The sequence below is a fragment of the Antennarius striatus genome, chromosome 3 (assembly GCF_040054535.1).
Source record: "Antennarius striatus isolate MH-2024 chromosome 3, ASM4005453v1, whole genome shotgun sequence".
Classification (NCBI taxonomy): Eukaryota; Metazoa; Chordata; class Actinopteri; order Lophiiformes; family Antennariidae; genus Antennarius; species Antennarius striatus.
In genome coordinates this window covers 27190639-27204851 of record NC_090778.1, presented here as the reverse complement: position 1 = coordinate 27204851, position 14213 = coordinate 27190639, and the positions used below count along the sequence as shown (strand labels likewise).

At 45.2% G+C, this 14213-nt stretch overlaps 3 protein-coding genes across 4 annotated transcripts; 2 read left to right on the top strand and 1 right to left on the bottom strand.

Moving 5' to 3' along the window:
• Positions 1-1056: 1056 nt before the first annotated feature.
• qsox2 (quiescin Q6 sulfhydryl oxidase 2) lies at positions 1057-7477 on the bottom strand. The gene is made up of 13 exons (XM_068310586.1): positions 6954-7477; positions 5182-5282; positions 4976-5024; positions 4756-4861; positions 4455-4545; positions 4214-4359; positions 3770-3916; positions 3570-3699; positions 3156-3278; positions 2934-3084; positions 2667-2855; positions 1488-2009; positions 1057-1193 (listed from the first exon to the last, which is right to left on the bottom strand). Exons 1-12 carry the CDS (start codon positions 7186-7188, stop codon positions 1504-1506), a joined length of 1974 nt encoding a protein of 657 aa, XP_068166687.1. The 5' UTR covers positions 7189-7477; the 3' UTR covers positions 1057-1193; positions 1488-1503.
• A 520-nt stretch (positions 7478-7997) lies between these two features.
• Positions 7998-10973, top strand: cfap77 (cilia and flagella associated protein 77). Of its 2 annotated transcripts, none has more exons than XM_068310590.1 (7): positions 7998-8133; positions 8766-8894; positions 9130-9229; positions 9803-10031; positions 10105-10207; positions 10371-10472; positions 10597-10973. In XM_068310590.1, exons 2-7 carry the CDS (start codon positions 8832-8834, stop codon positions 10732-10734), a joined length of 735 nt encoding a protein of 244 aa, XP_068166691.1. In that variant the 5' UTR covers positions 7998-8133; positions 8766-8831; the 3' UTR covers positions 10735-10973. The 2 variants fall into 2 exon arrangements, with proteins under 2 accessions (XP_068166691.1, XP_068166690.1); XM_068310589.1 differs by having other exon boundaries at positions 8069-8133; positions 8811-8894.
• A 773-nt stretch (positions 10974-11746) lies between these two features.
• On the top strand, positions 11747-14168 carry barhl1a (BarH-like homeobox 1a). The gene is made up of 3 exons (XM_068310837.1): positions 11747-12406; positions 13134-13347; positions 13837-14168. The coding sequence occupies exons 1-3, from the start codon at positions 12052-12054 to the stop codon at positions 14003-14005; spliced, it is 738 nt and encodes a 245-aa protein (XP_068166938.1). The 5' UTR covers positions 11747-12051; the 3' UTR covers positions 14006-14168.
• Positions 14169-14213: the final 45 nt, after the last annotated feature.

The window sequence follows — 14213 nt, the reverse complement described above, 5'->3', positions numbered from 1 at the left end:
CACAAAGGCACAACAAAGGAGTCAAAAATGATCCTCAGTTCAGGATGGAGGACGGTGCATTCAGGAACCATAGGACAAATCAGTTATCTTAACAGCAGCCCCGAAAAAAAGTCAAATCACACACATCTCTACTAGAAATGGATTTCTAAATACAAATAAAAACACGTTAATTTACCTGAACATACCTGACATCACTGATACAAGTATCTGGATCATTTGAACAAAACACTAATCTGAAGGAAACATTCAAAAATGAAACAAGACGAATAATAACGAAAACCAATAAAGGAAAAAATGCCCCAAAAAATCAAATGTTAATAAATATGAGAATAAACCATGAGTTAAAATTAATAACCTGAAATCAAAATAGAACAGATTCAGTGAAACTGAAATTTTTTTTGACATTAATAAACCTTTTATATACAGTAAGGAATGTTCACTCTGGCTTAAAATGCCACGATTCCTATTTGAGTTTATCTGATCGAATCTTCTGTGCAGAAAAATATAAAGTACAGGTTTGACATTTTCACTCTTGATTTAACATTATGCTTTGTAAAATTTTTGTAAAATATTCTCCTAAACACAAGCAAGTCATTAGCAATCAGTCATGGAAAATACAACCTTCATCTGAGACCAGCAGCTCCTGGAAAAGTCTTGAAAATTATGTAATACTGTAATGTGTGTAAATATCTGGATGCCGTTAAAACGCAGTTAGAAATGTTGTATTATTAAATATTCAGTTTTGTTGTAGCCAATCTCATTTTTTTCTAGTGATGTTAATTTAGTCTTGAAAAGTACATTTTTTTGTAATATATATTTAAAAATAATCTAATTAAATTGAATGAATTCAAAAAGAATGATTTATTGTCTGCTGTGCTTCAGGTAGATAGACTGGCCGCCAGGGGGCGCCAAATCCACAGAAAACCCTCAGTCTGCAGAGAACCGTTCATTAACATCTGGAACATGAAGAACCGGTGCACACAGCCAATGTTCCTGTAGGTAAAGGAGGCGGGGCTTCGTCAGACAGGTGAGTTTGTGATTAGGAGCGTTTCGCACAATGTGAACACAGCTGAACCAGTCTGGTCCAGTTCAGTACGGGTGTTTCTGATTGAGTCCTGAAGCCGGGTCACATGGTTCCAGACCAGTCCCTGTGTTCAAATGATTTCAGATCATGTCCTGAACCTGGTCCAGACCTGCAGGTGGAACAAAAACCTGTTCATAAAATTGAGTCAGCTTCACATAAATTCTTCAAAACAACAAATCCAGACCAGGTTCCAGACACAAGGACAAAGGGCGGGGCACAGGCCAGCATCCAGCTGGACCCGATACACCCATGGCTCACATTGGGTAAAGTTCTGAGGACAGGTGTGAAATAGTCCCAATCTAAACTTGCAGTTGCAACCTTTACACCAAGCCCTGAACCACACCTGGATCAGATTTGGTTTATACTGGACTAGTCTGGTGCCAACTGGTCTGGTTTAGGTCACCTGAATTTTGTTGTGGTCACACGTGGAGGCGGGAGTATCGCTGCTTCCACCTCCTGGAGCGGAATTTGAAGAAGAAGAAGAGGAGCATGAGGCAGAGGCAGGAGCAGATGTACAGAACCAAACACAAACTCATGTCCACGCTATCGAATCCCAGACCCAGAATCCAGACTCCTCCCCCCTCCACTGCTTCCCTCTTTGGAGCCTGAAGTCCAGGTTCAGGCTGCTTCTTAGTCTCAGGTAGCGGCTCTTTTCTTCTTCCTTCTCCTCCTCCTCGGTACTCCTTCTGAGGCCGTCTGGTATTCACTGGACCAGGACCGGGTTGAGGAGGAGGGGTGGGGACCGGTGGGGCTGTCAGCGAATATTTGGGCAACAGGTTGGAGGATCCGTAATGATGTCTAAGGAAGAGGAGAACATTCTCCTGATTCCAGGCGTGGACGCCATTTTTCTCCTCGTGGCAAGAGGGGCAGAGGGAGGGGCTCGGCCACGGAGATTTAGGGAAGAGGGGGTCATCACTCAGAGTGCCTGTGGGAGGATGAAGGAGAGGAAGAGCATTCAGAGATCATATTAATGGGTTTCATGATTTAGGAAGTCATAATAATCTTCTTTCTATTTGGATAGGAGGTTGAACTCTGTTCCCATGAAGCTCTGGGTGATATCATCAGGACGTATAATGTGTAATGTTTCAGTAGATTCATACCCGAAATTTTTTTTTGCCAATTTTCATGATGTTTTTGAAGAAGAAGAAGAAGAAAAGGAAAGAGAAGGAGCCGAAAAAGAAGAAAGAGAATCCTTCAATAAGCCCCTCCGACAAAATTATTTTTTGAGAATTTTTTTATTTCATTTTCTACACAAAGTCAATTCTGTATCTACACAAACTGAAAATAAAAACTGCATTTTTGTCAAAAGCAGGTAAAAATGACTATTCTACCCATTCAGCTAAATTCAGTCGACCTCAACAGCGCCCTCTAGGTGCATTTCAGTCCAATGGCATTAACAGGGGGGTGAACAGGCTGTGCCATACCCCTTTAAGCCAATTGGTAACAACTAATGGACGGTAACTGATCGCAGGTGATTGGTCGTTAATCCCTTGTTGTTGTGACGACGGCTAAGTGTGTGTGTGTGTGTGTGTGTGTGTGTGTGTGTGTGTGTGTGTGTGTGTGTGTGTGTGTGTGTGTGTACCAGCCAGTCTGGCGTTGACGCGGTTGTGCTGGTTCCACAGCCACAGGATCTGGTCCTCTCTGCTCTGGACTTTATCCATGCTGCTGGCGGCGGCGTCTTCAAAATGTCGGCCGCATTCCACACAGCCGAAGAACGTTCTGATGTATCGACGCATGACATCGAGCACCGGCGCCGCCTCGCCCTCCAGACCTGCAGGAAACACGATCAGTCTGACAGAGCCACAGATAGGTACACCTCCACAACGGGTGTGTGTGGGTGTGTGTGTACCTGTGTTCTCCAGTGCAGAGGGCATGGCATCATGTTGGACGGTCAGGATGTGGAATAGAGTCCAGAGGGAACATGGGTAACCTCGTAGCCCCGTCCTGCTGCCCTGGCAACCGACCCAACGAAGCTCCGCCCCGAGGAACACACCCGATATCTAGACGGCAAACAGGAAGTCAGCTGTTGTTGTGTGTGTGGCTGTTAACCCGTCGTGCGTTCGCGTCTCACCCTCATCTTGTTGTCGACCAGGTCCAGGACAGCCTGGTAGGGGATTCGCTGCAGCGGAAGACTGAGCAGCCAATCAGAGAGAGTCTCCATGAGCTTCACCACAGAACCTCCACCTGGATAAAGCTGCACAGGTAGATGGACAGACAGACAGGTTTAGTATCACGTCATTTTGGGATGAGCTAAAACAAAACTTGATCTAAAGTCAAACATGTGTCACAAACTCGTGCTGCTACAGTTGCTCAGAAGATCGTCTCCTATCTGCGTCCATTTTTGATAGATTTTTTATGCCCAAACCCCACAGGATGGCGGCCATTCGTTTGTCGTCACATGACCGTCAGCGTGAACGCTTCGATCATCTGGGTGGTTGTCATTCAAGGACATCACGATGAAACATGAGGCTAGTTCTATCATTACCTTGGAGACCAAAGTGATAAAGTCCTTGAAGATCTTCAGCTCCTCTCCCTCCAAAGAATTATGGGTAGCCAGCTCAACTCTCAGCAGGTAGTGGAGCGCTGACTCCAGGTCAGCTGTGTACACCTTGGACCTGCACAGAGGCACAAAGGTGATCCACCAAGTCCACAACCTGAACTGTGTCGGTCCGACGAGTCTCTGACCTGTCAAAGTCTCTCCAGGGCTCCGAGCTCTGTTTGTCCTGCGGCGTCTCCATCTGTCCCACGCTGGATCGGTCCAACGCCAACCTGCGCTGGACTCCTGGTAACGTCCTCAGCAAGCAGGAGAAGAAGAAACGCAGCTTCTTCTCACTGAAGAAGAAGAAGAAGGAGGTTAGCCGCCACAAACAATTAGCATCGCTAGCAGTTGATCATGTTGGATGTGAATCAACATCTCAGAGGAAAATGACACAACTTATTGGTTTAGTCTCGAAAAGATTGACTGAAATGATCAATAAAATACACTTTTTAATGTAAACTACACTGATCTGGTTTTATGACAAAAATAAGACTCAAATTTCCAGACTTTTATTCGACCAAAAAAAACTGTTGTGACTTCCTCTTCTTCAGACATGAGACAGGATGAAGATGACGTCGCCGTCAACTCACACGTGCAGGAGTGTGTGTGTGGCGTTGGGATGCAGCAGGTAGACGGAAGGGAAGGTGGTGATCTTCAGTGCGTCCAGCAGGGGGCGATCAGAGCTCAGAGCTCTCCTCACCTCCAGGCCCGAGTACTGCAGCAGGTCCAGGATCACCTGACAGACGGACAGACAGATAGACAGGACAGACAGACAGTTAGGACCCCACGGGTCGGGTTGGGCGTCATCGTCGCTCGGCTTTACCAGCTGACCTCTCGTCCGACATAGGAGTCTGGTTCTTCGATGATGATGGCGGTGTAGTGATCAGACTTCCAACCTATCAGAGGGAGTAACGCCGCTGAGCTACAGATGGAGAGACAGATGGAGAGACAGACGGGTCAACGCAGAACTAGCTCTGTTTTGTGGGTCCAGAGGGGAAACACTTAAATATCTGTTGTGTGATTTGTTAACAGACAGCTGATCAATAAGCAGATTTGACCAAAGTGACCAATGTCTTATGGTGGATGGAGCATTTGGTTTCCAGCTGGAACCGGTTCCATCTGGTTCTGGTACCTGTAGGGCTCCAGTGGAGGACAGGGATCAGGCCAGTTCAGCTTGGTGTGGTTCTGCAGGATGTTGATCATCAACTGTCTCACTGATTGGATCTCTCTGTCTGCACCTACAGACAGGTAAGATCAGACAGGTCAGGTGAGGCAGGTCGGGTGAGACAGATATGGTGAGGCAGGTCAGGTGAGGCAGGAAGGGTGAGACAGGTAGGGTGAGTGTGTCTCACCTGTGTAGGTGGTCCCTCTGTCTGTCTCTGGACTGTGAGCCCTGAAATACTGAACAGATATGATCACAATGTAGTACACCTAAAGTACACACTCAGCATGCAGCACTAGAACTGTGCAGGCCATGTGTAGGACATGTGTAGGACATGTGTAGGACATGTGTAGGTCATGTGTAGGTCATGTGTAGGTCATGCAGTGTGTGCCTTACTTTGAATGTTGGGTAGAACTTGATGCTGTACTCTTTACACACGTCTAAGTTTTCCTCCTGAGCGCAGTCCAACACGCCAACACTGATGGCCTGCTGCCAGTCTGAGAGAGACAAGTAGACAGACAGGTAGTCAGACAGACGGGTATTCAGACAGACTGGTAGTCAGGCAAACCGACAGTCAGGCAGAAGGGCAGTCCAACAGACTGTTTGTCAGACAGACGGGTAGTCAGACAGACAGGTAGACAGACAGGTTATTTAAATGTAGATCTGGGACGGGTTAAGCATCAAGACCTGTTATATTTGGCCAGAGTTGTGAGAAGCAGACTGTTGAGTCTCCCAGACTGGGGGGGGGGGTTGTTAGGGTTGGGGTGGGGTAGATGACCTTTGACCCTGACAGCAGGTCCAAACAAAGACAGAGGGAGGTGTCGGAGGCAGCTGGTATCCAGCTGAAGGATTCCCCAGAGACACGAGCAGATGGAGGCAGAGCCCCGATTCCCACAGGCTGGTGTTCTTTAACTACATATCAGTCACATGACTCCATCACGTGACGCAATCACATGACTGTTCACTGTGGGATCAAAAACAAAACCCTATTTGGTTCTTTAGCTGGGTTGAGAGGTGCATCTTCAATGATGAGACAAATTGTACCACAAAAAGGGTTCACTGAAGAAGTTCAGCAGTTTACAAGTTGGTGAGGACACAGCCACAAACCTCTGGAGGAGACCCCGGACGTTCATTGGCTGTGATCTTTATAGTGTTTGGTTAGATTCTCCTTGAGTCACCAGCAGCCTGACTCAGCCTCTCACCTATCAGTCATCTATGTGCTGTGCTTGTGCTGTACTTTTGTGTTCAGAAACTTACGTGATAGACAAGAACTCAGTGTTTGTGTTTATATTTGTGTTTATGTAAGCAGATGCGTTTTGTGGTCGTTTCCACTGTGAAATGGAAATTCCCAACACTCTTCATCTAAATGTTTAACTTCTGTGTGAACTATTTGATCACCAAAATAAAAGATCCATTTGCTGCTTTAACTATCATTTTTGTTATGACGTCAGTACCTTCTGACTGACGCAATCAGTTCCAATTCTACTTCACTTAGATGATGTTTAGGCGTAAGAAACGGAATTCAGTCCAGTTTGATCCGGATTGGAGATCAAAAGAACGGAACCCGAACCGGAACCCGATTTTAACCTCAGGTGTCAGTTCGGTCTCACAGGGTTCAGGTGAAGCTAACCTGTTGCCCTGAGACACGCATGAAGTCAGTCGTCACCTGTCTGTCGCGCGGACACACGAGCTCGTGTCTGTCGCGCGGACACGCGAGCTCCTGTCTGTCGCGCGGACACACGAGCTCGTGACTGTTTGCTCACCTGTTAGCTAACAAAAGCAAATCTGCTGGAGTGTTGACGGACACACATGAATCTGTGCTCCGGTTTCAGCTTCATGTGTTCAACGGAGGTTAAAACGCGGCCCGCCCGAGTCCCAACACACCCCGGACCCGCTCCGGTGACCCGGAGACGGTCGTTAGCTGCTTATCAAAGTGGACGTGAACTCCTCACAACAGCTGCTAGTCGCAAAAGTTGACAATATGTTCTTGTTGATTCTTGAATTTCATGAAAGCCGAATTAAAGTTCGATGTAAGGAGAAGCCAGAAAGCAGAACCGACACACCGAGACACCAGACACCGATTTAAAACCTCGACTTGAGTTTGGGTTTGTGTTATTTTGAATGGAGTCTGTTGTTGCTGCAAACATGGAGGGTGATGTGTGTGTTACCTTTGACGTCCTGGGCCAGGGCCTTCCAGGTGCTGGAGTACTGGATGCAGTGTCCACACCAGGACGAATAGAACTGGACCAGCCAGGCCGAAGTTGAGTTACTAACGGTGGGCTTCAGGCTGGTGCTGCTCAGGATCACCAGCGGATCTTCCTCCGTGTACAAGCGGGCTGCGGCTCCCGTGCAGGCTTGGACGAGCCAGAGGACGACCGCCCCTTTGAACCAGAACTGGAGCATCCCTGAAGTCCCACCGGGAGAGACACACGGACTACGTTCTGTCAGGGAGCGTGAGAGTTTCTGGAGGAAACCGACCGGGAGGACCGGGGAGACATGAGCAGCTACCGCCGCTAGCAGCTAGGAGTGCACCGATCACCAGACAGACGTCTCACTCTAACACATTTCCAAAACTAAACACGAAAACGGTTGGACAAAGATGATACACTTAAGCAAGTTTAAAGATCACAATATATACAATAATAGGCATGTACAATATATATGAAATAGATTGTACTAACAACTACGTTTCCTAATTGGTAATATTGCCATAGGTAATATACTTCGGTGTCTGTTTAGTTCAAAGAGTGAGCCTCAATTTAATGGACGATCTCCATTAAACTATGACGTGTGGAGTGACGTATGTGAAGTGAAGCGTGCTGCGTTCAAGCTCCAGGCTGTCACTTTCAAAGAATGAATAATAGCCAAATTATCTACTTCAAATTTAAAAAAAAGAAATGATGTAATTTTTAAAAAAAGTATGATAATTTGCAAGTTAAACATCACAAGGGACATGGCGGCATAAATCGACCGTCCAGTAGTCTTGCTTGGAACAGACAGTCTAAGTATTATATTTGTCTGTGAGCAACGTGAAAGTTGACTTCAAATTTCAAAATAAATTTTCACTCAAAAATTGTTTCCTCCTCTTTAAGGCTGACAGACGCAGTCAGATCTAAAATCGGATAAACGTATAATAAGGATAAAACCCTGTCGCAAAAAGATGTAAGTGATGTTTATCACAGGAAACTTAATGAAAAACGCTTTCCCCACGGATTTGAACACATCACGGCTTTGCGACTGGAGCCTGGTTTAACGAACGTATTTTAACCTGCTTCACACGTGATGTTGCGTGGCGTTCGGTTTCTATAGCAACGGAGCAACTCGACGCCAGAGAACACAGAAAGCAAGGTGTGATTACTGTTTGTTTATTTTTTTGCATGTTAACGACTAAACAACGTGTTTATGAGCAGCAATACAAGAACTAGTTGTAGTTTTGTTAGTAGTTGCTGTATAGAAGACCAAAGACAACTTGATTGGTTGGTTGTTGGTCAGTTTAACTACGTTTAATTCAAATATCCAAATTACATATTAATTTAGCAATTAATAAAACCTGCTTATCAACTCTTTCTTGTTTAGTTTGTGTGAATAGATTCAATATTAATTTTTGTTTATTTAATTCTAATGATGACTCGCCTGTATGAAGTTGATTATGACCATTTGTATTTGACATCGAGTGATGATTTTGAAGTTTTTTTTCTATCTTTACGCCTTTAATATTATCTTAATTTCTTCTCATAAATTTAGACAACTCAGTTAAATATATGTATTTTGTGTATGTGGCGAGCGGTTGTGTTTTCTTGTTCTTTTTCCTATAATTTATCATCTTAAGCACACAATTTTTACGTCAATGAATATTTTTGTAGTATTAATTTATCATACTGCTGTGAGTGGCTGGAAATACTCATGAAACAGGACTCAGTTCCAGAGGAATACTTCCTTCTGTATACAAACTAAACTGTTGTCACGTGGTTTGTTAACAGTACCGTACCAATAACTGCTGTAACTCTGCTCTTCATCGTTCTCAGTCTTCATCAGCGACTGAGGGAATGTCTTCACCTAGGCTGGGTGTCGTCAGAGACTCGATGTTGTCCAATCCGCGGCTCATCAAGGTAAACAAGACATGAGAGTCACGTAAACGCATCACGGTAAAATAGAGTAAAAGTCCTCTTACGTACTGTAGTTTACCCGTGAAGGAGCTGGAGGCGCGTCTCTACCTGGTGTGATTCCTACAGTGAACACGGGGTGGCAGCACACACTCACAATAACAAATTCAGTGTCTTTGAACGCATCAGACTTAAGTGAAACCATGATGATGATGATGATGATGCCCTTCCTCCTGTGCAGGCGCCTCTTGGCCAGAGCAGGTCCAGGGGTCTGTCAGGTCCTGGTCCAGATTTCACTTTTGGAACCAGCAGCGACTCCAGAGATGGAGGGGTTGCAGAGGGTAAGACCCCCACCCCTTATAAACAACAACAGACCAACATTAGCATGAAACTTTAACTTTGTAATGCTTGAAAATTGTTATATACGAGTTTCCTACAATCCCCTAAGACAACAAATTAAACCATTGCTCCATTTTTAGTCACATTGTCAACTCGCATAGATATCCATCAGCAATGGTATTTGTTTAATAACTACAACTCCCATATACCTTGCTACAGGTCTCTTAGTCGTCTTCTTATTGAGCAGCAGATGCTACAATTTCTTACACCAATAAAGACAAAGACAAATACATGTGACAAAGTCACATCTTTTTAGCTTTATTTGCCCTATTAGCTGCCAGCCTCATTAGCTTAATTCCAAACAATTTCATGTTAACTGTTTTAGATTTATGGGTCTTTTAGTTTTGCAATCTTTTACCCTATAAGGGCTCTTCTGTTAGATAACACATTATTTTTTTTAACAAAATGAAAAACACCCAGCCAACCATTCATCCTCTGTCTATAATAATTTAGGATTTGACGGTGGGGCCTGATTTGAGACGTAGTTTATGAATATTGTCCTTCTATCACGTCAGTTTTGTCTAGATGGAGAGTTCAGTCCCAACGCGAAGCCTCTGCTCAACCGGTCCGTCCAGACTTCGTGTCTCTGAACCGGGAGGCGGTTCGGTCCGGTCTGGTGACATCCAGAGAGATGAGTCAGTACCGGGCCCAGAGGGGCGGGGCCAGGACCTTCAAGCCCGCCTCTCACCCACAGAGGGCCAGGGCCCCTCTGGTGCCTGACAGCACGTTTGGTGTCCCAACAAGGTCAGAAAGACACGCAAAGAGTTGATTATTGATTACTGACTGATGCAACGTTGATCGATATTAATTCCATCAGGCCACCGTCGCCTCTGTCAGACCTCCTCTCTCATCAGTACGGTCAGCGCTGGCTGGAGGAGCAGTGGAGCAGGAGTCAAACCATCAACTGCAGACAGCAGAAGGTGAGGCTAGCGTTAGCATCAGTTAGCATCCATGCTGTCTGTGTGATGTCAGCAGCTCTGATTGGCTCTGACGATCCAAAGCCGTGAGGGGAGGGATCCAGGAGTTTAAAGGGTGACTGTCTGTGTGTTGTGTGTGTGTGTGTGTGTGTGTGTGTGTGTGTAGGTAAAAGCAGGAAGTAGTGCAGACACCAGGACCACCCTGTTGAGGAGGAGCAAAGCTCTTCCCGTCACCAAGACTCCTTTCAAGATGAGTCGGTTCTCTCAGGTACTAACTCCTCCACCAACACCCAGCCCTGAGGATCCCACAAAGGACGTTTCCTTCTCTTTCTCCTCTTCTTCTGTTAGTTTGCTGAAACAAATAAAATAATGAAATCCCCTCTTCGTCCCAGGTTCCTCCTGCTCTGGACACCTTCAGGGACGAGGAGGCTCGCCGGAGAGCGTACAGGATTCCTCGGTCTGACTCTGTCCAGGAGGAGAGTTCAGGGTCTGCGAACCCACAATCTGGACCTGATGAGGAAACATCATGAAGATTCACATCTAAGTCATCAAATCAATATTAAAACCTTCACTTCTCTGTGTGATGTTCCTCCATCCAATCAAACTGTGGTTTAAACAGGTCATCTGAGGGAGGTGGAGACACTAAGGACTCCGTGTTAAGATCTTTACTCTATATACAATACAGGGTAAATATAGAAAGTGAAGTTTAATAAACTTCCTATGATTTAATTCACTTAATATAGTTAATTTTTAAATTCACTTAATCACTTAATTTACTTATTGTGAGTTTTGAACTGCCAGACAGCAGGCCAAGAGGAAGACCGACGAGGAGGTTTATGGATGTAATGAAAGAGGACATGAAGGTAGTTGGTGTGAGACAAGAGGATGCAGAAGACGGGGTTAGATGGAGGCAACTGTGGCAACCCTGGAAGGGAAAAGCCGAAAGGAGAAAAAGACTTTTCTTATACGTTTAATGAATTATACGTATATGTATTTGTAATTTACTATATTAATTATTTTAATATAATAATAATAATAATAATAATAATAATAATAATAATAATAATAATAGCAAGACGTAGAAGAAGATGGTGATGAAGAAGAAAAGGGAGGGGTTACTTGATGTTACCTGAAACTCATCATTTTATAAATTTAAGTTTCAACTTTAAGCGAAGCAGAAATGAGATGCTTCAGCTTGTGAACAAATGACTACATACCTGTCAACAAGCGCTGTCCAATCACGTCACTCTATCCTGTTCACCTGAACGTGAAGCAATTGGCTCACATACAGGTGAGCCAATCAGACACCAGAATAACTTCAGGCATCCAGTGGTAAAAACGGAGCGAATCAGTCACGTGACTCGTGTGTATCATAAATTAAAACATAAACATAAATATTATGAAAGGGTCTGAGCGACTATAGAAAAATGATTTTTACTGTAATAATCTAATCAACAGATTAGAGCTGAAGACACACACACACACACACACACACACACACACACACACACACACACACACACACACACACACACACACACACACAAGCTGGAGGAGGAGCAGTTATTAAATTTGTTCAGGGTCTCTCTACCTGTCTCTCTCTGTCTCTGTGCTAAAATCATCTCCAGATCGATCGATCGATCCGATCATTCATCGGGATCAATTACAGTCACTCTTTTAAACAGAACTTGCACTTGAGGCTCTCTCTGTTGGTTTGAAGCTGAACCTGACGTCAGAATTCAACTTCTGTCTGAAGTTTTGCCTCTTCTTCTCCGGACGTCTCCTGATGTTCCTCCTCATCCTCATCCTCATCCTCACCTGATCGCCTCACCTGAGTCCGGACGGACATGGAGGTTTCCTCCTCCAGGTTCCGCATCGACTCGCTGCTCTCCCTCGGACCGCCCGGCGCGCTCTTCCCCCGGTCAGACTACCAAGAGCTCCCGCCGGGATCGGCAGCTCATCCCCAGCAAAGACAGCCCGCTCCCCGGCCGGAGGCTGCGGCGCTGCCCGCTCACCTGCGGCTGCTCCGGCCCCGCGCCGCCGGGTCCTCGTTCCTCATCCGGGACATCTTAGCGGACTGCGGGCCTGACTCCGACCCGGCACCGCTCCACTCTGACCCGGGACAGCCTGAGGTCGACGTCCCGTCTGGACCGGAAGAAGACTACCAGGATAAAAGCAGCTCGTCTGACAGTGAAGTCAGAGGTAGGCGCAGAAGTAATAATCAATAAATGATCGGTAAATGATGACGTTTGATAAAATGTGATTTTATGGTCAGATAAAAATTTGATTAAAAAAAAACATAATCAGATTTAATGTGGAATTAAAAAGGCTTCAATTTTTCATGATTTTTACCTTTTTTTATCAACCTGACTTAATAATATAAAATTAATATTATTCCATAATATAATGTATTATATACAACGGCGATTTATCAGCATCATAATGTGTGAAATACAGTTTGTGAGAAATTATTTAACTTGAATATTTATCAAACAAAAAAATCATCAATCAGATATAAATAAAATCAAATGATAAGAGTATTTAACCATCTGAAGTTTATGAACACATTTTACATTCCATCATTTATACTCAGGTATTTTATATCAATATTTAACTTATAAAGTTTTCTGACCTGAAATCTCACCTTCAAGTCTGACACCCAAATCCTGAAAACCTGAGAACAGGTTCTGAGAATAATTTAAACCGAGTTTGTCGATTATTATTCTGTGACATAATTTGATCAGAATTATTTATTTAGAATCGATCAGTGGATTCAATTCCTGCAGGTTTTCACTCAATCACCGGAGACATTTAAAAATGTAAAAAGTTATTCAAGAATTTTCCGCGACCCACATAAAACAGTGTTATTTGACTACGGGACTGATCAATCAATTGCCTGATGAAATGTCACATCTTGTCCATCACTCAGTAGAGGGCGGGGCCTTGGGCGGGGCTTTGGACCCTGGGGCGGGGCGTCTGAAGAAGCCCCGTAAAGCTCGGACTGCGTTCAGCGACCAGCAGCTGTGCAGGCTGGAGAGAAGCTTCCAGAAGCAGAAGTACCTGAGTGTCCAGGACCGCATGGAGCTGGCGGCGACCCTGCAGCTCAGCGACGCCCAGGTCAAGACCTGGTACCAGAACCGGAGGTGAGGATCTTTCTATGGTGGTGGGGGTGGGGCTATGTCTCATGCATCAGGTAGGAGCCTCTCACTTTGCAGACCCATTCAGCATTTAATTCTGATCACTGTCTGTGGACAGACATGTGTGCGACATTTCCAGATCAATAATAAATGTTGCACGATCAATTATTTAACAGTGTGGTGTAACTAATGATCAATTATTAATGCAGGAACAAATCTGGAGCTCTTAGTGCAGCATGGTAGAGTGGACAGAGAGCCGAAAGACAGAAACAACAAATCTGTGTATTTATTTTTATTGAAAAACGACCACAAACAGTCCTGCATTCTGATTGGCTACAAGACTGAATTTATCGATACCTGTCCCCTCTTCTTTTGGAGGAATTTGAAGAGAAGGCTCATCAATATAACCTGTGATGTCATTAATATGAACAGTGATGTCATCAATGCAGCCAGTGATGTCATTAGGTAACAGTGATGATGTCATTCTTCCATCAGGACCAAGTGGAAGCGTCAGTCGTCTGTCGGTCTGGAGCTGCTGGCTGAAGCCGGCAGGATGTTCCTGCCCCCGCCCTACCTCTACCCTCCTGCCCCGCCCACACTGGACGTCTACCTGTACCAGAACCCCTCCTACCAGCACCACCCAGTCCACCCATACCCCCACTGACCCCGGCTTACTGGGAGGACTGGTTCCTACAGGAGCGGCTGAATGACATTAGCGCTCAGGCCCCGCCCCCTGCCGCTGCTGGCGACGCCTTCCTGGACCAGATCAAAAAGGAGGCGTGGACTTTGAGGATGATTCAGAGGTTTAAAACCGACCAATCACAAGCAGCCAAGCACACCCCAGAGGTCATCCGTCCTTTGAAACCCGTTGA